This window comes from Vidua chalybeata, chromosome 18, assembly GCF_026979565.1.
Source record: "Vidua chalybeata isolate OUT-0048 chromosome 18, bVidCha1 merged haplotype, whole genome shotgun sequence".
NCBI lineage: Eukaryota > Metazoa > Chordata > Aves > Passeriformes > Viduidae > Vidua > Vidua chalybeata.
In genome coordinates, this window is record NC_071547.1 from 7102408 (window position 1) to 7128524 (window position 26117).

A 26117-nucleotide genomic window follows, 5' to 3' on the forward strand; every position below is an offset into this window, starting at 1 on the left:
TATGAGGTTAGCAGTAGTTTTCATTACGAAATTATGTGCTCTGAAGCACCAGCTCCCAATACCCCAGAGGACCTGTGGGATGGCCGGCTCCAGAAAGACGCTGAAAACTCATAAACAAGATTTATGAGGAAAGGGCCATCGGGAACGGTGAAAATGTGACATTTACAGGACATGTCAGTGGAGTCTCCTGACTCAGACCCTGTAAAAGGCAGCGCTAATGCAGGAACATGAACGATGCTGATACACAAGGCTGCGAGGGGCGTACCACTTTCACAAAGAAATGTAAAACTTTAATTTATGCACAACTTGATTTTAATTTATGCACGTCGGTGCCAGCCCCAGGGTCCCCACGGAGGAGCCGGTCAGACCCCCGCCCCTCAGAGAGCCGCGGCACCGCCCGGGGCGGGCGCTGAGGCGGCCCGGCCCCAGAGCCGCTCCCGCTCCGTCCCTCCCTCCCCTCCGTGCGCTGCCGGAAGGGTCCGTCTGGAAAAGCCGCCGCTTCGCCACGGGCCCGGCGGCCCGGCCGCCGCCTCGGAGCGCCCGTGCCTCGGCCGCCACTGTGCCCGGCGGGGGCCGCGGCCGGCGGCGCGGGGGCAGCAGAGCCGTGGGGCCCCGCGCGGGCCCGCGCTCTGCAGCGGCGGCAGCGCCGGGCCGGCGGCGGAGGGAGAACCGCGCTGCACCGCCCCGCCCGCCCCTTCCCGGCGCAGGCAGCGCCACGTCTCGGGCAGGAGCCGGCGCCGGGCGGGCGGCCTCAGGTCTGCGGGGGCTGGCCGGGATGGGGGGCGGCGGGGGCGGCTCGGGCCGCGGGGGCAGGGGCCGCTTCGGGCCGCGGGGCGCTCGGGGCTGCGCCGGGGACCGGGAGGAACCGCCCGGCCCGGCCCGGCCCGGCTCGGCTCGGCTCGGCTCGGCTCGGCTCCGTGGGCTGCGGCCCCGGGCCTGCCGCTGCTTCTGCTGGCGCCCAGAATGTGCCCGGCCCAGAGACCCCGCGGCCGTGTCTGCCGGTGCCTCCCCGGGGACCCGTTGTTGTCATGGCTGTTGGTGTTTTAAGCAAAATCGGTGTCTTTCGTACAGCTCTTTCCCTGTGGGCTCGTTGCTGTGTTCTCGTGGCGTGCCTACATTTATGTGTGTGTGTGCTTGTGCGCAACACAGGGATACGAAAGGACTCGGAGGCCAGAATACTCCAGCGTTTAATATTGGAAATGGGTTGTACAGGAGAAAGCCATTCTTCATCACCTTGATCATTTAAACGCATTTTATGACAAGGACAACAAACCGTCTTCTGTTGGCTGGATTTTGACAAGGCGTAAGGAGCCAAAATCTTGCTTGCCTTTTGTCTGTGATTCCTCATGGCAACCTGTCACGTAGCATCTGTTTGCTGTACAGTGGCAGTCCTAGGAGTTTTATGGAAAGCTTTATTATACTGAAAATCTTTAAAAATTAGTAAGGAATCACAGTGAAGGTATTAATTTTTTTTTTGTTTGTTTGGGGGAGGTTTCCCGTTTGGAAAGGTGCTGCAGGTTTCTGGATCCTTCACAGCTCACCTCTGTAAGGATCACCTACATAACCGTGTTTTCCTGTGAGTCCTGAGCTGTTTGCTGCTTCAGTAACATTTTGGAGGTGATGGTGGTGTTGCAGGGTGACCAGGGCAGTGTGGCACAGAAGCAGTTACACAAGTGCTCCCTGGAGAGATGGAAGGAATGTTGTTAAAAGTGTTTGTGTTCATGTAAAAATACAGTCAAAATATTCCTGATTTGACATCCTCGAACACTCCCCCCCCACCCCGGAGGTTAGATTAGGTATTCAGAGGTTAGATTGGAATACCTGAAGAATCATTTGCAAATTCCATAAACTGTTTGGAAATTCTTTTCTGGGCTGGTCATAGGAGAAGGCAATGTTGAGCTGCAGTCCAGGCCGTGTTCTGACTGCCAGCTTGTGCTGTAATAAGTAGTTCAGAGTCTGTACAATGATTCATACTTGTTATTCTGCAGATAAGTAAACACTAATGATGTATTTTAATTTTTAAAAAGTTAAATCTGAATTCAGTACTTCATTTTAACAAAATATATTGAAACTCATTCCTTTAAATTAAATATGTGGTATGTTTGCATATATATACACTGTAATTTACAGAGGAGAATACTACTCTGTTACTGGCTTTGTTCTTAAAGCAGAGGCCAAACAGATCTTTCCATTAAAAGGGACAATGATTCTAAATCAGCTGTCTTGCTAAATATCTGTTGCATCCTTCTGCAGTGTATCAGTGCTACTAAAATAGTGAGCATAAACAGATCACTTTTTATCCCCAGATCGGGATACTTGGTTATATTTCATTGTCTCTGTTGTTACCACGTGTCCTGGTTCTGTCTGTGGGAACTACTTTATTTTTAACTCCTATTTTAAGAGCCCTATGTTTGTAAATGTTTGTAAATTCGCTACATTTTGTTTCTAGAGGATGCAGCTCCTTGGTGATTACGACTTTGGCTGCGAGCTGTTTCCATGATGTGGAGTTAGCAGCTGCCTGCTGCACACCAACAGCTCTACAGCTCAGAACTGTGCTCTTGTGTGACAACTTGATGCTGTTCTTGCTCATGGAGAGAAACAGGACTTGGTAGTTCACTTGGTGGCAACTTGTTGAGAAGAAGAACTTTCCAGGGATCTGGATAATTTTTACCATGGACTCCTCATCTGTCCAGCAGGATGTTCACTTGGAGAGCAGAAGCAGTAATGGGGCTCCCAGCAGCTCTGAAGAACTTTTGGATTGTAAAGCCAAGTTACAGCTCGTTACTACAGATGAGATTAACAGTAAGTTATTTTAAATATACCAAATAATTTCCTAGCCTTGCCCAGGCTTTTATATAATCATCTGTGTTATTGTTCAGGTGAAGTTTTTCCTTGGGGTCAGGAATTCTTTGTACAGCAGTTTTAAGCAAGTTTGGTGAAGTCTATAGCTCTGTGTGTATGTATAACTGTTTTTTTAGCTATACAGCTTGTTCTTTTGAAAGCAAAATGAAACTATTAACTTAAATACTGTCAGGTGAGTATTTGTGGTTCAGGGTCTTAGTCTGTCTTCAGATATTTCCAAGAGTGTACACCTGAAACTCTCCAGAATGATCAGTTCTGAAATGACTGTTCCAGAGTAAGCTTGTGACTGGAGTACTTTATTCTGGCAGAAGAAATCTTTCTAATGAATTAAATCACTTAGGCAAATCTCAAAATGTCTGGCTCTGCTTCCCTTTATGAAAGAGAGATGCTGGCATGTACTCTCCAATTTATCTCAAAGTAATTTTTATATGTAGACAAGCTCTATAATAAAATAATCATGCAGCTGTTTACGAGAAGCTATTTAGAGTCCACAATCTGAATAGATTATAGAATCAAACTTGAGTTGGAAGAGAGCTGTGTAGGTTATCTAGTCCAACCTGCTGCACTGAGCACACCTAGTTCTGGAGCAAGATCAGGTTCCTCAGGGCCTCGTCCTGTTGAACTCTGAAAGTGTCTGTAGAGGGAGGTTCATCAGCCTCCCTGCCCATTCCAGTATTTAACTGCTTTCATTGTGAAAGTATTTTCCCTGCACTGAAATGAAATTTCCATGTTTTCCTGGCAGGAGTCTGAGGATATGTTGGATGTGGGGGTGGCTGGGTGGAGAGGTGTGTACATTGTGGCTGCGTAGATACACAAAACCACAGTGGTTCCTTATGTAAAAGGAGGTGACGTCATGAGGTTGGGGCCTTCTGGTACCACAGGTCTGTCACCTTGTCACAGGCAGCAGAGAGGAGGCTCTGACACTTTATTTGCTTTTCTTACTCTGCCTGTTATCAGAGTGGCAGAGTGTAGTTAGGTGATGATTCATTCATCTTTTATGAAGCGGGAGATCACACGTTCTTGTCATCTCTTGTGTTGCACGGTCAAATTGTGGCTTACAAATAGATTGTGTGTCTTTCTACTGTTTTTATTCTATTGCATCTCCTTGCCTATTGTTCTAAAAAGACTGCAGCTGTATTGACACTACTGCCTTAAATTACTTTAGTTCAAGGAGTGTTTAGATTGTGAGTGTCTCCTGGCCTCAGGAAATTGCCAGGAAACCATTCCTCCAGAATTTTGCTCCAGCATCCCTTTGCTATATGTATGTCACTCACTGTTGGGAAGAGAAAATGTGAATAAAGTATAAACCTGATGCAGCTTCTGAGATGGGCAGAAACAAGATTTCTGAATGTATGATCTGTTTTCTTATTTTTGTCTTCTTGTGACTATTCTTAGCATTGACACCTATTTGAAATTTGGTTTTGCCATTATTCTGGTTTTAAAATGTTAGTTATTAAAAAGCAGTCTTTCCCTCTGTCCTCCTTTACATCCTTGTTGAACTCACCCCTTCCATCATGCCTGCAACTGTTTTTGTGAAGACATGATGATATAAATCAGAGAAGTGGTTAAGGCTAAATGGCCTGAAATGTTGTCTGCATGACAGATAAGATACTCAGAAGTATTTTGATTCAAATCATAGAGCTGATGGATTTTGGCAACCTAAGTCTGAAAGCTTTATATTTCTACCCCAATTCAGTTTCCTCATTCAATTTCCTCTTTGCTGGTTCACACTGAGCTGGCTTGAGGAAAGATGCACTGCAGAGGTGGGAACTTGATTTTTGCACTTGCAAATACTTCGTGTTCATAAATGTTAAATATTTTCCACCATCTTTAGGGAAAAAAAATTAAATCTTGCATGTTATTCCAGTGGGTTGCAGTTACTTCAATGATAACATGGTGTGGGAATGAACAGAAAGGCAGTGGCTGTTTCAGTGCTCTGCTCATTTGAGATCTATAGTAATTAATTTAAAGTTAGATACACAGGTTTTTTGCAACAGCAGGTTCATAAATATTAGTAATCCCCGTCTAAGTGAAATAGAAATGTGTGAGAAATCCAGAGTATGAACCTGTGAAATGTTTATCTGGGTTTGAGTATGCTTTTTTTCCTGCTGGAAAAGAAAAATATTAGTAAGTGGGGATAGAACTGGCGTTGAAGTGGTTCTTGAATTGCATTTTAATTGGTAGGTTTATTATTTTGATGCACGTGAGCTTTGCTACTGTGCTTTTGATGAAGATATCCTATTTGAAAAAATGTAAGCTCAGTTTAAAATTGAGAAACTGCTTGGGCCAGGCTGGAAATGGGAATGGTGAATGCTTTCTCCCCAGTGCCCAGCTGCACATCAAAGAGCTGAATCATTCAGCACAGGCCTGCAGCTGCTGAGGCTTACTTGTAGTAGATTGTCCCTCAGAGTTCCTTACACTCGGTGTTTCATGCTTCTAAACCTAACAAGATTTAAAAACCTCTGTGAAGTTTTGAAGATACATTTTATGATGACTTTTGAGGTCCTGCTTGAGGGCAACATAGAAAAGCAAATGAAAAGTACTTGTTCTAGTCTTTTAAAGTAAAGAATCAAAAATTCTCTATGAAATTTCTCCTGCCAGTTGCTGTCAGTAGCAGTTTCTATATTCATACAATGTAAAGGCAGTAGTGCTGGCATTGTATTTGGGTGGAGCTGTGAAGATAAATTAAGTGGCTTGAAGTTGTAGCTCAGTAAAACTTTCTTTTCCAGCTACCAGTAATAACATCAACCAAGTGCCAAATGAAGAGGGAAGTCTGGACATAAACAGCAAAGTGGATGCCTGCCAGAATGGGCCAGAGTCGCTCTGCCTTGACTCTCCTGGATCTCTTGATCCTACCAGCAGTGAGCAGGGTGAAGAGTCATCCCCAGGTGTGACTGGTTTCCATGACAGCCTAAGGAAGTCTCAGGGAACTAGTGCTGAGGGCATAGCTCTTAGAAAAGAAGCTTTGCAGTCTCTCAAACTCAGTCTTCCCATGCAAGAAACTGAATTGTGTAAGCATCTGTTTATGGTGGTGCCCCTGCTTTCTCTTGCTGCATAAAGCTTTTTACTCTGAGCCTGGCTCTGGACTTCTGTAACATCATTTAAGCTTGAACTAAACCTTATTTTTGCAGTAAACTTTTACTTAGAACTGCAATTCATTTTCTTTCTTTAAACCACCCTCTGCTACCGCTAAGGCAAGTGCCTTACCATTTAAAACTGGCTCTTGGCTGGAGGGGAATTCACGCTTTCTGGGGCTGAAGCTATTCTAATCTTGATTATTAGGAGTAACAGGTGACATTAGGAAAAAAAAAATACAGCAGAACCAGGTGATTTTAAGCTAAGAAAAAAAGAAAAGGAAAGAAGTGCAATGAAGGGAGGGGAGAAGGGAAAGCCTTTATATTAAGGTGTCTAAAAGCCTTACTTACAGGAAAGGTTTAATGTGAGTTAAGGTTTAATGTGAGTTAATCAAAGGTAAGAAAATATATCTAGGGAACCATTTTCCACTACTTGTTGGGAATGAGTGGACTGTGTAGGTCTTGCTTAGTTTTATAATTTTAGTACTCTCAGAAATGCAGGACAGGTGAGATTAAGTGACAGCAATATTTTTCCTGCTGTATAATCTCTTGTTATCTCCATCTGTGGAGGAACTATAGCATTTGCAACCTCAGCAGTGGAAGTCCACAGGCTTTATCAGTGCTTACACAAGAATGTATTTGAAGAGGGTCATTTGAGGTGCATGTCAGTGGGCTTTCCTTTTGTTCCTTGCTTAAGCATGAAGCATGTTGCTGATGGTAGAAGGGGTTTTTACCTTTTGCATCCCTTTTATCTGCATTGGAGTTTTCTGTTTGACTGTGAAGATGCCTTTCCTTTACAGGCTCAGTAGAGTCTTCACTGCCATTGGAAAATGAAGAACAAATCAGACTTCAGGCAAGAAGGCGTCTGGAAGAACAGCTCAAACAATACCGAGTGAAGAGACACCAAGAAAGAGTGAGTACCACACAACACATCTTCCAGATTGTGTTTTGTTGAGAAGCTTAAAAACTTTACCATTTCTGTTCCCTGAGTTAAAACATTCAGTAGTTTTCTCAAGTGAGAGAAAGCATTTTTTTATTCTGGACAGGAAGATTTGGTTCTGTTACCTCATCAGTAATGTACCATTTTGTGCTACTTAAAATAGGGGAGGAAAAAACAGACACCAAACTTAAAGTAACCTAAATGTTGAATTTTACCTATATTTTTCAGTTACCTTATGGAGTCTCACATGAACATTTTCAACATCTATATACTGAAGCTTGATAGGGTTGATTGCTGGTATAATTCACCTTGTTTATGAAAGGACGTATGTTTAATATATGTGTAAGAGTGTAGAGCTTTATATCTTAAGCTACAGCAAAATAAGTCTTTGATGCTATTTCAGAGTTGACATTCTGGAATTTATTGTTGACTCTCTGCTTCTTTTAGTCGAGTCAGTCTACATCCAAAACCCGTCCCTCCAGCACCCTGGATCCTGAGCTGATGTTAAATCCAGAAATCCTGCCAAGAGCCAGCACTGTAGCAATGACAAAAGAATACTCCTTTTTGCGGACCAGCGTCCCCAGGGGGCCAAAGCTGGGTAGCTTGGGACTTCCAGCATCCTCAAAAGAAAGAAGAAGCTCAAAATCTAAGGCCAGCAAGATTCGGTCCTTGGCTGACTACAGAACTGAAGATTCAGATGCTCGAAATGCTACTGGGAATTCTGTGGCTACTGACTTACCTGGGGGAGCTCTGATGCAAAGCAGAAGTGGCCCAACATCAGTTGTGTCTGAGATCAGTCTGCCCTCTGACGTGGATGATCGAGTAGAGAACTCCTCCTTGGCAGGAGACAGCATTTCAGAGATTGATGGGAGTGAAGTGGGAATGAGGCTGGATGGAAATGAGAGCGACAGCTCTACCTACAGCAGTGTGTCAGGGAAAGGGCTGTATAGCAGTTCACAGAATGCAGAAGGCAAACAGGATGCTCCATATACAATAAATGGCCAGAAGATACATCCTGAAGCAATGGGGCAATTTCCTTCCATCAGTGAGGTGCTGCAGGCTGCAGCAGTGGAGCATCAGGCCCAAGAGCAAGAAGTTAATGGAGAGGTACGGAGCAGGAGAGACAGTATTTCTAGCAGGTAAGAATATCTATTGTTAGTTAATGATATTTTCTTGGAATAGGCAGCCTATTACTTTTCTCTCCTACTAACTTTAGATCCAGTTTTAACTTACACTGTTATTGAGTCTGTTAGTAGCTTACAAATTCTAAAAGAATTTGAGAGGTCGCTTCACTTGAGTACCTATTTACTAAGTATATCTTTAGAGAAAGATATTTTTGCCACTGTCTGTGTTAAATGTACTGCAAGCAGTTGTTTCTGTCTGTATAAAGGACTTTATTCACTGAATCACTCATGAGCCTTTGTCTATAAAGTCTGAAAGTATAGATTTGACTGTCTCAATGATATTTAGTATTGTCTTTTTCCTAATCTGTGCATGTACCTTTCAGACCTCACATAGTTAAGAAATGCCAAGAGTCTTGTCCTAGATATCTTATCCTCTTCAGCCCTTTGAGAATGAGATTTAGTTTCCCAAGCTTATGTGTATATGACAGATATTAAACTGATTCAGAAAGCTAGTGCATAACTGGTGAAGCCCTTAACAATGTGTGCTTTTTATCAGTTTTCTGCAGATGCATATTTTATATGTCCTACTTTTGAAAATACTTCCCCCTGCTTTATTGGAATAAAGTGTCATGCCCAACCATGTTGAGGTGTGCAATCAGTTGTTGATGATTATTCTGCCTTAGATTTATTTCTTATGGTAATGAGAAAAGATCTTTTTCTCCAGATGCCTTGGCTGTACAGCAAGGAATCAGCATAAGGAATCCCTTATGCCAAATACCTTTATTCCTTCTTTTGCAGCAGCTGATGGCATGTCTCAGGCATGTTAAAGCAGACAGTTATGAGAATAATTGTGAAGTTTTTGTGATCCCATCACGTCCAGTTGTCTACTTAAAATGGGATCTGTAAATACAGAATCTGATGAAGTCAATGCAGTTCTGAAAAATAACAAATATATACTGCCACACTAGGTTATAGTTGCTGCAAGTACAGGAAACTAAAGTATAAAGCCTTAGCATGAATATAATTTCCTTCTCTTTTTAACAGAGGTTGTTACACTGTGTTCTGGATCTATCATAAACCAGTAAAAATGTCATACAGTCTAAGCCACAGTGACTCTTAATTTCAGAGTCACTTTTCTTCAACTAGACAAGTGCTATATTCTAACCCTCTAACTGTGCTTGTGCTGTCTCTGTCTCCAGTGTTTCTATGGAAAGCTCTATCGCAGGAACTCATGACGAGATGCTGCAGGTTATGAAGGAGAAGATGAGACTTGAAGGGCAACTAGAAGCACTCTCCCTAGAAGCTAATCAGGTAGAAAATGAATTTGGAATTCTGTATTCGGCAAATCAAAATAATATTTTAATTAATTTTCAAGAACCTCTTGCTCATTACTTGTGGATTTGTGTTTTGTAAAAACATTGTTGAATGAGGTGCTTTACAAGAATGCTGTGGTGGGCTGACCCTGGCTGAATGCCAGGTGTTCACCAAAGCTGCTCAGTCCCTCTCTTCCTCAGCTGGTCAGGGAAGAGAAGAAATAACAGTGAAAGGCTCATGGGTTGAGATAAGGACAGAGAGATGGGGAATCTCAGCTCCAGAGCATGAGACCACCTCCTTTGTGCCTCCTTATCAAAGCCACATTGCTGGGCATCTTTTTTAGTCAGCCACTAATATATTTTCTCATTTTTATTTTGTGGACACATTCAGGCTCTCAAAGAGAAGACTGAGCTACAAGCCCAACTTGCAGCTTTGAACATGAAGCTTCAGGCACAGATGGAGCACAGCCAAAACAGCCAGCAGAAGCAGGAATCCCTGAGCTCAGAAGTGGCCACACTAAAGCAGTCTTGCTGGGATCTGGAACGAGCAATGGCTGACCTGCAAAATGCCTTGGAAGCAAAGAATGCCAGTTTGGCTTCTTCAAACAATGATTTGCAGTTAGCAGAGGAGCAGTACCAGAGACTCCTGCAGAAGGTTGAAGATATGCAAAAAAATGTTCTCACCAGAGACAGTACAGGTGGGATGATGAAAATGTCAGTCTTTAAAATTTGTTGTTCCATAAATCATTTTATTTCAACTTGATTCTGAAGTCCAAGAAGAAGAAGAAATTTAAACTTGTGTTTATTTGACATCATACTAATAAAATGGCCTCAATTTTAAGATTGATTTGGTTTTGATTTTGTGTCACAGAAGTGTCACAGTTTGCAAGCTGCTACTGCCAGCCTGGAGAAGGGAGGCATAGATATTTAGTCTAGACAGTGGCCTAGTTGTTTTTTGGAAAATTGTACAAATGCTGATTTGTAATGATGACTCTACGTGCCAGGACACCTACTTCCTGATGTTTAGTTAGTTCATATTTTCTGCCTCTAAGGAACTGTGAATGCTTACAGAAGTGATTCATTTAGTTTAATTTTATTCTGCTTATGACCTGGTACTTTGGATTCTAGCACTTTGGCAGGAAAAGCCAATCTTTATATAATTAGGCATATGTGCTTTTGTTCAACATCTAAGGAAAAATAGATAAAATTACAAATACAGCAATAATCCTTGAAAAAGTGTGCATAAAAATAGCACAGTGGGGTGTGTTAGTCCAAGTTCTTTATTTTTGTTTTTCTAGTTCATGACCTGCGACAGCAGTTGGCTTCCTTGCAGACCCAGCTTCAGAAGGTGCAGCTGGAACGGACCACACTGACCAACAAGCTGAAGGCATCTGAAACAGAAATCACATCTCTCCAAAATGTGAGGCAGTGGTACCAGCAGCAGCTGGTCCTGGCACAGGAGGCCCGTGTCAGGCTGCAGAGTGAGATGGCCAATATACAGGTATTGTGATTTATTGCATATGGGAGAACTGAGAATCTCTTTTTTGTCAGTTTTATCCACAGGACAGCCTAGTGGCCTTCTACAGTGGCCTGACTGCACCAGTGCCATGAAATAGTAACTGAAATAAGGCACTCAACAGTTTCAACATGGTTTTTTTTTTTCCTGAAACTTTTAAATTCTGTTGGTATTATCTGTGGTTTTTTTCCTTCCTTTAGGCTGGGCAGATGACTCAAGCAGGGATGTTGGAACATCTCAAACTAGAGAATGTGGCTCTCTCTCAGCAGCTGACTGAAACCCAGCACAGGTCCATTAAAGAAAAGGAACGTATTGCAGCACAACTACAAAATATTGAGGTATGGTTGTTGATGGTTCTCGTGAGTTATGTTCTGTTTGGGTTGTGTATTTATGTTTTGCAAAATCAAGATTATTCTGGCAAAGTAATATAGAATTCTTATGAATTGGTTCAAATCCTGCATTGTAAAAGCAGTAAATATTTCAGAGCGAATAAATTTGTGTGGCATTATGAAGAATTAGAGGGAACAAGGCCATATATTTCCCATTCAAAGGTGATACTTGCATTTTCAGATCTGGTATTTGTTTTTAATTGAACTTTGAAGGCAAATGTAAATGCTGTCCTTTGCCCATCCATGAACTTGTTCAAGAGGAAACTTAATTGGAAATTAATCTGAATCAATAATGTGCTTTTTAAGTGTGTGAAATTGCTCAGTAATCAGGTTTGTCCTTCCTTCCTTCCCTCCAGTAAGAAAAGCTGGGTAAAATCTGAAGTGCAGTACAGTCACTTCCAGAGCTCTTAGAACCTTAAAATCCTCTGATTTTCAGTGACATTCCTGATTCTGAGTCTCAAAGGAGAGTAAAGCAGCAGGTTAGTGGAAGCACCCCATCTGCAGTGTTACTGATAGCTTGTATAAGTGACAGGACTGTTTCCTGAGTAGCTACAGCATCTAAGGAATCCCTTTTGGTTTAGAATTTTCCCAAACATCTTAATTTTAATAAAGATTCTTTTTCTTCATGTCTTGCTCATCAACTGAGAAAGGACAAGGTGTTATTTAATAGGCATTCAGACTGTCACAAGTATGCAAGACATTCACTATTATTCTAAGGTGTTTTAAGTATAGGAATGAGTGACTTCAGTAAAGGCATACAGGTGTGTAAGGCAGACAACAGAATTATTTTTGTGTTTCTCCTCTACAAATTTTCTTGATAATTTACTTTTCTCTTTTCCTTTTTTTTTTTCCTTTTTCCCACTCCTTCCCCTCCATTGAAACTGTAGAAGTTGATTCCATGCTTTTTCTATGCAGGCTGACATGTTAGATCAGGAAGCTGCCTTCATGCAGATCCAGGAGGCTAAAACTATGGTGGAAGAAGACTTGCAGAGAAAACTGGAGGAGTTTGAGGATGAGAAAGAACAGCTTCAGAAAATGGCTGATTCTGCAGCAACATTGGAGCAAGAATTGGAACAGGTAGACTGCTGTTAATCAACTTCCCAGAATTCCAAGGGAAATACTTGTTTGGTAGAAAAAGCAATAGTAAATAGATACCAAGCTCTAAACTTCTTTTTGAAACCTGAAAGATTGCTGCAAAAATGAAGTGCATACTAAAGTCATTCTGCTCAGGTGAAAAGGCCTTTTTTCCAGCCATGTCAGTAATAATACTTTTAAAAAATGTCATAACTACTGTCTTGCCAGATGCTGGGGTTTTTTTAGTGAATTCAGTATGTGATTATTGTAAGTATAGACAAGAACCACAGATCCATGTTCAAAGTTGTTAGGCAGTCAGGATATCATTACATACATTTACACTTACAGAGCCCTGCTTTAACCTTATAACCTCCTGTAGGCACCATGTCAAGGGCTGCAGTGACAATGAAGTATGTGATACCTCAGTACTATATTCCATGTAATGATATGGTATTATTAATAATGCTGAATTTACCTGAATTTACTGTGGACACATTTTTCAAGTAAAACTTGAATACAATGAATATTATAAATATTTCAGGTTTGTCATTCTGGTCATTGCTTAGCCTGTAAGGTAACAGGTGCTGCTCGAGGCAGTTGATACAATTAACAGAGCAAATACAAGTGGCCTAGGAAAGTTAAAAAATATTTTCACCTTCTGTTATTTTCCCATACAGGCTAAAATATTAATTACTTGATACTTATAAAAACTTGGTTTTTATTAGAGTGCTTTTGAAAAGATAACCTTTGTTTTGTATTAATCTTAAAATATTTTCTGTCAGGCCAAGTTGACTTTGCATCAGCGAGATCTGCAGCTTGAATCCTTGCAGCAAGAACACCTCGACCTGATGAAGCAATTGACTCTAACCCAAGAGATGCTGCACACCAAAGAGCAGTCCCTGGATGACCTGCAAACACAGTATGATGAACTGAAGGCCAGCCTAGAAGAGCTCCAGAGTGATGCTGCTTCTAAAGATGACACAATCCAGTATCTGCAGAACGAGAAGATTGTGTTGGAGGTGGCTCTGCAGGCAGCAAAAGCAAGTAAAGAGCAACTTGATGAAGGGGCAACACGCCTTGGAGAAGGTACAGAAGTAACATCACAAATCTTGGAGCAGCTGAAGCAAGAAATGGCAGTCAAGTCAAGCCAGGTAATGATCTTTCTGAAATCTTACCAGTTTTAAACCACAATAATTTGGAGTACAGGTCACAGTGTGGGTAGTAATTTTGTAATGTGCTCTTTTCTGTGGCACTGTGGGCCAAACATCTTTCCTGTGCAGTAATTTGGCTCCCATTGTGGTGACCTGGTGAATGTATATCTGTATAAAATGCTGTGTTATCTAACCATTGAGATGCTTAGTCAGAAGCAGCATCCTTGTTAGATTAGGCAATTGTTAAAAATCAGACAGATAAGTTCACTGAAGAAATCAGGTATAATATGACATTTGGCACATACAGCAGTGTTTGCTTTTTCCCACTCTGGCAGGTGGAAAATCTGCAACAAGAAAATGCCAGCATCAAAAAACAGCTTAAAAAAGTGAAGGAACAGTTCCTTCAGCAGAAGGTAAGTAAAACCAAAGAAATTTCAAATACCTAAACCCAAGGAATACACTTTTTTTTACAGTGAAAGCATGTCCTTCTGGGGAGGTTTTGAGGATATTTAAATCTATTTTTTGTATCACAGACCTTTGTGACATTAAAATACAGAAACTGTATAAATTTCAGTTGAATTTCTGTCTGTAACTAATGTGAAAGCTGATCCATCAACAAATGCATGCTTTGATAGGGCTTCGGCCTTTGCCAAGTGATCCTCCATGGAAAACCTCTCTTTGGTTTGTTGATTAGGTTTGCTTTTGCAAAAGCACTCATGTAAATCTTCAAGCATTGTCATTTCCTTGCAGCTTTGAAAAATAACAGTTGCTTCAGTAATTAGATGGCAAATAAGTGCTTTACTGCAAATTTTATTCCGAATTTACACAGTTTTGAAAGAGTAATTTGAAATGGATATGTCATTAGTGTTGCATATATATGTGTCTTATTTATAAGGCAGCATCATTAATTTGCTGCTTGATTGCTTATTAACCTAATGTCAAAGTTTGTTTTAGCTTGTTATGTTTAAGTTTGGGAAGGCTGTTTAAACTGTCAGTCATAGTTAAGGCCTCTTCTCATGGCAAAAGTTGCTAATTATGTGTGTAGGATGGTTAATATTTTACAATTAGTTTGGTTTTTAAAAATGGCACATAATGCAGTTTCCATAAAGAATGTGAAGAAGAGTATTCCTTACTGCAGAGAACACTAAGGTGCTTCATTTAATAAACTGCTAATTTGGACTGTTATTTGATATCTGAGCTTGCATAAACGCCTTTGAACCAGAGTAAATATCTTACAGAAGCTGATGCTGGTTTGTATGACACCCCCACTCCCTCAAATGAAAATAATATCAGTAAATACTTTCTAGTAAATTAGTCAAAAATTTGCAAAGCTGAAACAGAAGTGACATTGTCCTCTTGAAACTCTTGTGTGCAAGGTCATGGTGGAAGCTTATCGACGAGATGCGAGTTCCAAGGACCAGCTCATCAGTGAGCTGAAAGCTACAAAGAAGCGGCTGGACTCAGAGCTGAAGGAGATAAAACGAGAGCTGCTGAAAATCCAAGTTGAGAAACAGTCACTGGAATCTGAGCATTCAAAACTACAGAAGGAAGTATCTCAGGTTCACCAGCAGATGGTGGAACTAGAAAATCACCTCCAGTCAGTGCAGAAAGAACGAGATGATATGGAAACACGCCTACAGGTATGGAAGGTGTAAGACTTTGAACATGGATAGTGTTACATCCAGGATACACTGCTGTTTCTGTTAACTTTGCAAAGAAACAGAATGACCACCTGCAAGTTAATGTTCTTGGTTATATATTTAGAATAGTCTAGACATTTCAACATATACCTACCAAAATTCTGTAAATGCATGACTGCTTACTAAGATCTCATGTAAATAAGTAGGGAGAAGCGCTACAGGAGTGGTAGAAGACTGATGTGGAAACAGTTTCCTTGGTCCTAAAGTGAACTCCATCTGAGAACAAAATCCAAACACTCTTCATATGTGTTAACAGCAGTGACCCCAAAGGAAAAAGTTAAAGAGAAAATAAAAGGGAAAAGAGAATATGGAGGACTGGAGAGCAATTTATATTTAGAGATGGAAGTAATTTTGAAATTTCATTATTTTTCTTTTATAATCAAACATACACAGCAAACATGCTTTTGTTCTTACACTCATGGGTCTTCTTTTCCTCCCCGTTAAGTCTTTGCAGTTCGATAAGGAACAAATGGAATCTCTTACTGAGGCAAATCAGGCATTAAAACAACAAGTAGAACAAATGCAAGCAGAAGCAAAAAAGTAAGTGTTCTTCTAGCACAGACAAAAGAACTACACCATTTGGGTTTCATATTTGGCTTTCAGATGTTGTATTTTGTTGGGCCATCTGAAAAATTGATCTTGTAGTACTATTTGTCAAGCAGCTTTTGTTTTCACCTGGTGTTTTCTTCTCCTTTCACACCAGGGCCATTACAGAGCAGAAACAGAAAATGAAGCGTCTCGGGTCAGACCTGACGAGTGCTCAGAAAGAGATGAAAGCAAAACACAAAGCCTATGAGAATGCAGTCAGCATTCTCAGTCGGAGGCTGCAGGAATCTCTTACTGCAAAAGAATCTGCTGAGGCAGAGCTGAGCAAACTAAAAGCACAAATTACTGATGGTGGGAATGACCAGATTGCTCAGGTATGCAGATGTCCTTTGACATTGTACAAAGACAGAGCTGTAAGTCTTGAAATACTATTTCACCCTGAAGTGATTAAACTATTTGGAAAATAAAGCTAGATAAGAACATGGTGTTAGGGTTCTGAGGACTGAGAATTTCTTTAACTATGTTTGAGAGAGGTGATTTGGCAAGCTAGATTTATTGATTAAATTTTTATTGTTGGTTGTTTTTTTTTGTGGATTTGTTCAATTTTTTTTAAGGGTTAGTATCTGAAAGTTTTCCAAGATTCTAGCTCTTACTGCTTTTTTTCCTCATTGACAGCTAAAAGTTTTTCAAGGTAGCCATAGCTTATTATACATGTTAGGCCTGTAATAAGAAAATTACTAAGGGAAGCTCCAATTTCTTGAACCAATGGAACAAGATATCAAATACACCAACAGCAGTAGCTGGATGCAGAGGTGGAAAGCTCTGAGCAAGACCTTTAAATTAAACACTGGCACCTTGTTTCATATTTGCTAGAGAAGCAGGCTTTTTAACCAAAACAGAAGTGACTCCTGAAGATGGGTGATGCACTAATCACATGTGACCCCTTTGTCTTTAGGAGAAGATCCAAGCTCTGAAAACAGAACTGCGAGCTGTGAGCAGCAGTAAGTTGATGCTGGAAAAAGAGTTGCAAGAAGTGATTTCACTGACCAGCCAGGAGCTTGAAGAATACAGAGAGAAAGTGCTGGAACTTGAGGATGAGGTGATTGCTTGAATTTGCTTGGTAGATGGGCATAGAACAGTAAAAAGTGCCTGAGAGACAGGGAAAAATTTTAGTACCAAAATTTTATTCAAATGGTGGAGAAAATCAGAATCGTGGACAGGAAACATCATGTCAGTGGTACTTGCAAATTTTGTTGCTTTGTGCTGGTTCTTTGTGGTTCCATGAGTCATTGTCCTATAGGGAAAGAGGATGAGAGAGAGAAGAGTGGTTCCTGTATTAGATATCAGCTGTGTCTGGTCATGAGACAGTGAGGATACATGAACCATTAGCTTTTGGAACTACTGGGAGTCATGGACCCCAGTGACGCTGAGGGCCAGGTGATGGTGTTCAGTTGTAGAGTGGCACAAAAAAAAAATATATATCAACTACTCTGGATCTGCACCTGAACAGTACTCCTGGATTCTTCTTTCTAGCAAGCATTTTAGTCTTCCAACAGGAAAAAATACCAAAGTGAACTTAGTATTTAATGTTCATCCAAAAAAAAGAAAAAAAGAAAAGAAGAAAGAAATCCCACTCTGGAAAAACAAGATACTTAATGAGTTTAACTCAATTTTTTTGTGATGGTAGCCTGAAGCTGTTTGATTATGTTTGTTTGATTTGTGTTTTTCTTTGACTATAGCTTCAGGAATCTAGAGGCTTCAGGAAGAAGATAAAGCGTTTAGAAGAAATGAATAAGAAGTTGGCCCTTGAACTGGAACATGAACGTGGAAAACTTACAGGTCTCAGCCAGTCCAATGCTGCTTTGCGGGAACACAATAATATCCTTGAAACAGCATTAGCAAAAAGAGAGGCAGACTTGGTACAGCTGAATTTACAGGTATTTGACTTTTTGGTGTAATAACTTCAGAAGGGAATTGGCTCATATGATACAAAGTTGGTGCATTTTCTCCAGCTCTGGGTCCCCCACATGTTGCGTAACAGTGTCAGTATGGGGATTGATCAAGAGATCAGAAATGGGACTTGGCACTAAATAGAGTTTTCTTTAGAAAAAAAAATAATAAAATTGCACTACAATATTTGCAATAGTGAAAGTGTAGGTAGTTGGAACATACCAAATCCATATGTGTTACACATGGATTCATTGAGATAAATAATTTTTATTTCAGTAGTAATACATTCATGTGGACATAGGCAATGAGCTACCATTTAACCATAGCTACTTGTAAGGCTGAAGGTACTGTGTGGAAAGAATGATCAGTGAACAGCAGAGAGCTGTTCTGCAATCCCTGCATTAGCTTGTGTTTATATTTCCTCTACTTCCAGTGAGCACTCAAAGCGTGCATTTATTTTTGTGATGTGTTACAGGTTCAGGCAGTCCTAAAGCGGAAGGAGGAAGAGGATCAGCAAATGCAACAACTTATTCAAGCTTTACAGGCTTCCCTAGAGAAGGAAAAGTTAAAAGTTAAAGACCTTCAGAAGCAGGTAATGGCTCATCTTTTATTTACTTACAAAGTGATTTAAAGGTATTTAAAAAGTATATTGAAATGAAATCTATGTTTTGTAACATACTGCTTCCTGCAGGGAGTCTGTCAGGATGGCCAGTGGCTGAAAGATCAGTTGATGTCTCCTCTGTTGTGTTCTGTGTTAAGGTCCCTTTATGATTCACCTGCAGAGGAAAAAGAAAGTAAAACTGCATCCTTTTGTCCTGTTAGGAAGCAGCAGCCAAAGCGGATGCAGCCCATAACCGGCGACACCACCGGGCAGCGATGCTGGAGCTCAGCGAGATCAAGAAGGAGCTCCACGCCAAAGAGCTGCTGGTCCAGGCCCTGCAGGCTGAGGTGGACAAGCTGCAGTAAGTAAATATCCCAAAAAGAACAGTAATTAAAACAAACCCTCTGAAAAAGCCATACGTCAGTGAATTTTTGGGTTTGCCCCTTTGGGGTGGATTATGTTGAATGTTCCTCAGTAGAACCTGACCATGGATGCTTGTTTGGATTCTGAGCAAATACCTGCATTTTTCTCTCTTTATAATTCAGTTAGACGTGAGGTACACTGTTTTTAGGCTTCACTATCTGCTTTTTTTTTCACTTTCACCACATGCTTCTACTGTTTCACATTGCTAGTAAGGATTAACACTTTATATATACTATTATTCTTCTCTTATACATCCCTGAGGAACTACTTAGAGAATTAATTTGTTTATTGACTATGTTCCACAATGTATTAAAATTCAGTTTGCTCATATATAAAATTTTTACTTAAATTATAAGAAATTATCAGACCTACATGAAAATGGATATAAGCTTAACCCTATTCCTCCAAAAACAAAGCAAAATTGCAGACAGGGTTTTATTTTTTTTTTTCTGCATAATCTGTTGTTTGTAATTGGACTATTACCAGTGCTCAAGAATTTAATAAATTTTTTTTCAATATTTACTATTTATACATATCTTCCATAAAATCTTCTTGTGATTTAACTCTTGCTCTATGAATGTGCTGGCAAAGCCCTCAGTCAAAGCTGTAATTAAACCAGGTTCCATGCACAGTCATGTCATTTGTAGTTAACTGGCTAACCCAGGGAAGTTCTTCTTCCAAAGAACAGATTGAGTAACTGCTGTGCCTGTTAATCTTGCTGTGCAGGGTAGAGGATGAAAAACATTCCCAGGAGGTATCTCAGTTCCAGCAAGAGCTGGCAGAAGCCAGATCTCAGCTCCAAGTTCTGCAGAAGAACCTGGATGACAAACTTAGTGAACAGCCTCTAGTAAGCCAAGAGGTAAAAAGTGAACACTTACTGTGTTTATTTGTATTTCTATTGCATTGTATGACTTTGTCTTTAATTCAGCATATTTAATAAAGTTTTGCTAGGTTTTCTTAAGAAGCTTTTCATGAGACATAAGAATATATTTCAGATTTTGTGGTTGATTGCACTGTAGATAATTCCAATTATATTTTTTTTATCCCTGGTAGGTGGAAGACCTGAAGTGGGAAGTAGAACGAAAAGAAAGAGAAATTGAAACACTTAAGCAGCAGCTGGACATGACTGAACAGCGCAGCCACAAGGAGTTGGAAGGGATACAAGTTGTCTTGCAGGTATTTAATCAAGCCAATCCCAATGGATTGAAATTTTCATTGCTGTAGGGGATAATTAAAGCTGTATTTTTTTTTTTTAAGCATACTTACACTTTTTTCTGAATTTTTATTTTGACTCTGCTGTTACCTTTGTATTTCTTCAACCTCTCTGCCATTACAATAGGCTCCTGACTTTCTTTTCTTTCTCTGATTTCCTGCCATGGCAAATTTGTTTCAAACAGCAGTGTTATGTTTTCCTTCTAGTTTCCTCTGGAAACTGAAAATATTATAAAAGCATTAGTTGGCTAGAATTTTTATGCTGTTTCTATACATCACACTGATTCTCCTCCCATTCAGAACATCAAGACTGAGTTAGAGATGGTGAGGGAAGACCTGACAGCAACTCAGAAGGATAAGTTTATGCTGCAGGCTAAAGTGACTGAACTGAAGAACAGCATGAAGTCACTGCTGCAGCAAAACCAGCAGCTGAAGTTGGACCTGAAGCATGGCAAGATGAAGAAGGTATTTAAATAGGAAGAACACGTTGTAAAGTACAGGAAAGTTCTCTGCTAATGCTCTTGAATAACCTAGCATGAATGTGCCTGTGATTCCTGCTCCTTAGTGCAGATGTGCACCGGTAGCATGATGTGAGACTCTTTCTAGGTGGGAAAAATTATACTGATGAAATAAAATTGTGTTTCTGATTCCTTTTTTTTCCTTTAACCAGAGGAAAGAACTGAAAGGCGAGAATAACTCTTCCAATCCAGTGACTCCAGTCAAGATTCCTGATTGTCCAGTGCCTGCTGCCTTGCTGGAAGAACTGCTGAAACCAACAGCTGTGAGCAAGGAGCCTCTAAAGAATCTGAACAGCTGTCTCCGGCAATTAAAGTATGGCCTGTTATTTTAAACCATATTAAGGAATCTTAAAAATGTTTTCAGGAAACCAGCTGCCACCATGAAGAAAAAAGGATTTGTAGAAATAATTCTTATTGGGACTATATTTAGGACAGTAGGATGTTCTGTTATTGTGTTTGCATATATGGTCATTGCCATAGTGAAAGAAGCCTTTACAATAAGCTAAACAAAATGTCCATCCTGAATTGTACACAGCAGAAAAACAGCTATTAATATTTTTTAATTAAGCACATTGTTTTGCTCTTAAGACAGTTTCTAAGCTTCTTGTAGATTTCTCTCTCTTGTATACAGCTATATCTTAGGTAGTCTTGGAGTAGGTGTCAAGAATCAGAAAAGTAATTATTTGGTCTTGCATTTAGCAGTCAGTTTTCTGCTTGCTAATTTTGGCTTTTTTTGTTCTCAATACATTCAAGGCAAGAAATGGACAGCCTTCAGCGCCAGATGGAGGAACACACCATTACAGTACATGAATCAATGTCTTCATGGACTCAGATTGAGGGCAAGTTAATGGACCTTACTTCTACAAGTTCTACAACTGCATCAGACCAGCAGGAGACTCCTACTGCAGATGAAAAGAAAGAGAATTGTAGTGTTACTGACAAGGAAGCTTTGACACTATAACCTCCTTATCAGTTGTCTTTCTTCCTATTGCTTTAAGTATATAAACAAATCTTTATAAAATTATTTATTTCATTTTTAAAATGGTGTTCAGAGTTGTGCTTTTGCCTGTAGAAGCAAAGGGCACTGATTTGAGAAACTGATGGAATAGGAATTGCAGAATGTGCTATTCTAAGGGTTTGTTTGAAACAATTCTGTCATGTTGGGTACTGCCAAGTAGTGAATCTAGCTCATTTAAGGGTTCAGTAAGAGATTGAGATGAAGATTTAAAATGAGGTCAAGAGGAGCATCTGGTTTCAAGCATGTACTTGTTCAGTCTGGGTGAGTTTGTTAAGGAATTACTGTTAATTATGTAACATCTAGGTTTTCTTGTTTGTTTATGTTTTTTTTTTAATTTGTGGGAGTAGGATGTATTTTTTCCCTCATCTCGGATTGTAGCCAAACTACAGAGAAAAATAAGTTCTTCTCATGTTCAACCATTAGCAGTGGTTTAGAATTGGATATGCTGAGTATTCTCTTGTCTCTCCTATAATCTCTTACTCTTGAAATTCAGATTATAGATATCTGTATTTGAAGGAAAATAAGTTACTGTAAGCCATTTCCAGTTTTGAAGATGACCTCTGACCTATAGCAGAAGAAACAAGACTGTAAAGACAAGCAATGCAGAGCAGTTGGTATCTTTGGCAGATTTGCCTGGCATGTTTGCTGATGTTTTTCTCTTACAGTCACAGGCCAGTAGTGAGCTTTGCTTCACTGCACAAATACTTTGCACCTTTTTATTTCAAGTTTTGAAGTAGACACCCATTTAAAAGTATGCGTGTAATATATATATATATATATACATAAGAAAAAAATCATAATTTTCTGACTTTGAATATCTGGTTTAATATGCTTATATACTGTAAGTTAAGGCTACAATGAGGGGTTTTGTTACTGCCATTGTTTTAATGTTATGTTTAAGTTTGCTCTTCTTTGACATACTGTACAAATGGCTTAGGGAAATGAGCCCCTAAAGCCAGAGCTTTTAGAAATGTAATTATTTTTACTTTAAAAGACATAATTATAATGCCTGTAAAATTATTATTTTTAATAGCTTTATCTTCTCCCACAGACTCCCTCTACTTTTTGCACCCTCTATTCCAAGGTATCCACCGTGAATGGAAGTGTTGGTACTGTGGCAGTCCCTCTGCAGAGCACCTTGACTAAGTTATTTTTAAAGCAGCTCACTTTAGTCTCCTTCATCTTTGGTCCTGTTGCTCCATGTGGCTCATAGTGCAGTGACAAGCCAGCCCTCTCCTCACTCGAAAATTCTGTGTTAGGGTGTTTGGAAGATTTAGTGGTTATTCATGTACTAGAATGTTTTTGTCCTTAAAACATAAAACAAGTCAATTATATCCACTGTAGTTTGGTGTTTACAAAAAAAACCACAACACCAAACTATTAAGTACAAGTGGATTTGAAGGCTGGAAAAAAATTCTAGTTCATGTATTTCTGCAAAGAGGCTGTCGCTGGGTTTGGGTTTGGTTGTTGCAGAGGAGGAGGAAGGATATTGCATTTCGTTTAGCAGTAAGGCAAAAAATAAATAACCAAACAAAACTCCCAAACCCACCTATATTTATCCAAAGTCTGATTTCTCGTAGCTACCACTTCAAGCTCTAGTCCAATTGGACACTTTGCACTATAAGTATTTATACTGAATGATTTCATGCCCTGCAGCTACTGAATTTTAACTTAGATTTTATTGGGATCAAAGTCAAGTGATGCTGACAGTCAAGGTTTTGCAGCTGGTAAAGGAAGAAATGCATTGATGTGGCATTAGATGCCCATCCAATGGATTTACCAAACAATTCAAAATCAAAAGCTTTACAAACTAGCTTAAGACACGTCTGCACACTGCTGCAGTCTGCTTTGTAGAGTAAATGGTACTGATTATCTCGCTGTTGTCATGTTCTTGAAGTTGCCTGTATATTAAGCTCAAGGAAGAAAAAAACCAAACCACAGTATTGTTAAAGAAAAAAATAAAACTGTAATGAATAATATATTCAGTACAAGAAAAGTACCAAATGTCCAGGATTCAAAATACTACTTGTGCAGCGTTAATGTTGCTGTTCACTTTATTAAATACATTGCCTACAGTTCAGAATCCACTATGTTCTAATCTGTTAGTTCAGCAGTGGTTGTATGGATAAAGGTTTTATCTGGTATCAAAGAAGCCAGAATTTTTAGAAACTTTCCTAGTTGTTCTGAATGTCAGCTCTCCTTTTTGTGTCCATTCTGCATCCTGCTGCAGTTTCTCTCTAGCTCCTGAAGACATCTGAGCTTGCACAATCAAGTAGCCTTAGATGTGTATTTCCTTTTCCAAGACGAGGGAGCTGTTGTGAATTGGCCCAACTGCTGCTGGCAGTACCTGGACACTGGGTATTGTCCTGTTATATTCACAATGTGCTTTTTCTACAAACACCATGTCATTTACTTAAATGAAGGACAGTGAGACTTTAGAGGGTCTAAATCTAGTGAGGTACCAAGTGAAGTTACAGAAGTCACTGGGAGGTCTTCTAGAAGGAGCATGCAGTGTGTGATAAAGGCAAGGCCTTTTCTTTGAAGCTCATCAGCTATATTTTTAATGACCCAGAGAAATAATTGCTGCTTTATTAAAAAGCCTCACCCTGAGGCTGAGCATGCTCAGTCTACAAAGCTTCAGGTCTCTGCTGTCTAGGCAATAAAATAACTTAGCTGTAGGAATGAAAATTGTCTCCCCTCTGCCTGTCACAGCACTGCCAAATAAACAGGAGAATCTGAAGAATAATCTCTTAAAATTTTATTTTACTTTTTCAAGCACTGCAATAGAATGTATTTTCTGTGTTTCTTCAGTGATTGCTACTTACTAAACCAAATCTAGTTAAGGAAGGAGAAATGTCACTGCAATGTGAGAATGTTCCCCATTGCTGAAAGCTGGTAAAATGTGCAGCATTATTTTTTCAGATGCTGTTGTGTTTTTGAGAGCTCTTGAATAACTGTGCATTTAAAAAAAAATCACAACAAAGACCAGCAAACCCTACAATAGAATAAAATGTTACTGAGTCTCTGGCATTGCTAAATACTGCATAAAGCTCCATTCTGTTGTCTTCCAGATTTCTTGGAAATATTTGTGCACTGCATTGGAATCAGCTGAGCCCCCTCTCCACTCATGCAGCAGGAGGATCTGATCCCATACTGTTTATTGAGGCAGTATCCTACCAGAAATCTGTGGGATTTTCTCACATGTAAAGTAATATCCAGGATGAATGTTCTACTGTTCATATTGTCAGGGATTATATATTCCTCCTTAGGGGGAGAGAACTGCAGTGGCACATCTATTTTAGTGTTAGCTGTGACATCAAAGGTGTGCTGGGGACAGGTAGTATTACCAATATAAATTTACCTTAAGGATGACAAATTCACTCCTGGTGATGCAGAAGCTTGTGATGTACATTTTATTAACTTTGTAGGGAAAGAGGGAATAATTGCATGTGAATTGCTGTGATCAGAGCCTTTAAGTATTTTCCTGTGAAAGCAATTGCTGTCCAGAGGAATTACTAATGCTCATCAGCTGCCATCCAATCACTCTGCCTCCTACTAATGAGCAACACTTGAGTCTTGGGCAGCCTCATTTCCAATACAGATGCACAGATTGCGTGGGGAGGGAAAGATGTTCTGGATATTGTAAATGAAATGGTTCTGTTCCATGTATGACATTCAGTAATGTCTGCTTAGGCTGTATTTGTAAAGATAGAAGTTAATAATTCCATGTTCTTGAAGAATGGATAACCCAGGGGCTGGAGGAGTTACACTATGTACAATTAATGTTTATGATCATACGAAGCATGTTGATTATAAAAATTATGTGCATAGGGATTCCTTTAAAAGTTTTGTGCAATAAACTATTTTTGCTAAAGGGCCCCATGTTGTTTCTACTTCGAAGGAGTTACCATTTTCTCTTTGGTTTTGGGCAGCAGTTTTTATGTTGGGATCCTGAATATGCTGTACAGCCACCTTTAAGGAAAAAAAAAATCTTATTTTGAAAGACAACGGTATTGTGTATTGATTTTACATACGCTTAAACTTCATTATGTTTATATTTCCATTATATTTTCCTTTTCTCAGTCAGATGAACTCATCAGGGAAGAAACACAATTCCTTGGCCTGAATTTGTCAGCCTTTGGAGTCTGATTGTACAAAATGGAACAATGCAGAAATGTCATCTTCATTCTAATTTAGCCAATTAAAATGCCAAGGAGAGAAATTCCTGTACCTTGCTTGCAATACTAAACAGTGTGAGTTAAAGTGACACTATCTTCTTCTTTAAGGACAGCAACTTAAACCACCAAGTGCCTGCACTGCACATAGTACAGGTGCCTGTACCCCTAAGGAAGGAATGTTGCACTTGCTGGGAGGGCTGGTTCACATCTGTGCAGGGAATTCTTTTCTTCTCATGCACTAGAGGCCTCCTGCTCCCCGTTTCTCTCATGGCTTATCCGAGACTGCTGCGGCATTTTGAGGTGAATAGCCGGACGGAACCTTTCTACAGCGGCCTCTGGAAGTGCCTGTGTGTTCCCGGTCCCGAGGGCCGGTGCAGTTCAAACCCTGCCCGCCTGTCCCGGCCTTGGGGCAGCGCCCTCCCTCCTGCCCGGCAGCCGCGGCTGCAGCGCGGAGCTCCGCCGCGTGTTCCGCCGGAGCAGCGGCGCCGCGCCCGCCTCGCCTCCCCCGGCCCTTCCCCGCCGCCCGGG

The 26117-nt window shown here is 40.3% G+C and overlaps 1 protein-coding gene across 2 annotated transcripts; it reads left to right on the forward strand.

Annotated features, from left to right (window-relative positions):
* The first annotated feature begins 669 nt into the window (after positions 1-669).
* GOLGA3 (golgin A3) lies at positions 670-25419 on the forward strand. 2 transcript variants are annotated; one of them, XM_053959439.1, is made up of 24 exons: positions 670-755; positions 2450-2802; positions 5592-5873; positions 6737-6849; positions 7324-8015; positions 9200-9311; positions 9705-10011; positions 10612-10814; positions 11030-11167; positions 12134-12295; positions 13075-13443; positions 13779-13856; positions 14820-15083; positions 15589-15683; positions 15847-16063; positions 16645-16788; positions 17429-17626; positions 18115-18231; positions 18462-18601; positions 19390-19522; positions 19717-19839; positions 20176-20340; positions 20546-20706; positions 21147-25419. In XM_053959439.1, exons 2-24 carry the CDS (start codon positions 2673-2675, stop codon positions 21352-21354), a joined length of 4551 nt encoding a protein of 1516 aa, XP_053815414.1. In that variant the 5' UTR covers positions 670-755; positions 2450-2672; the 3' UTR covers positions 21355-25419. The 2 variants fall into 2 exon arrangements, with proteins under 2 accessions (XP_053815414.1, XP_053815415.1); XM_053959440.1 differs by having other exon boundaries at positions 5592-5750.
* The last annotated feature ends 698 nt before the right edge of the window (positions 25420-26117 follow it).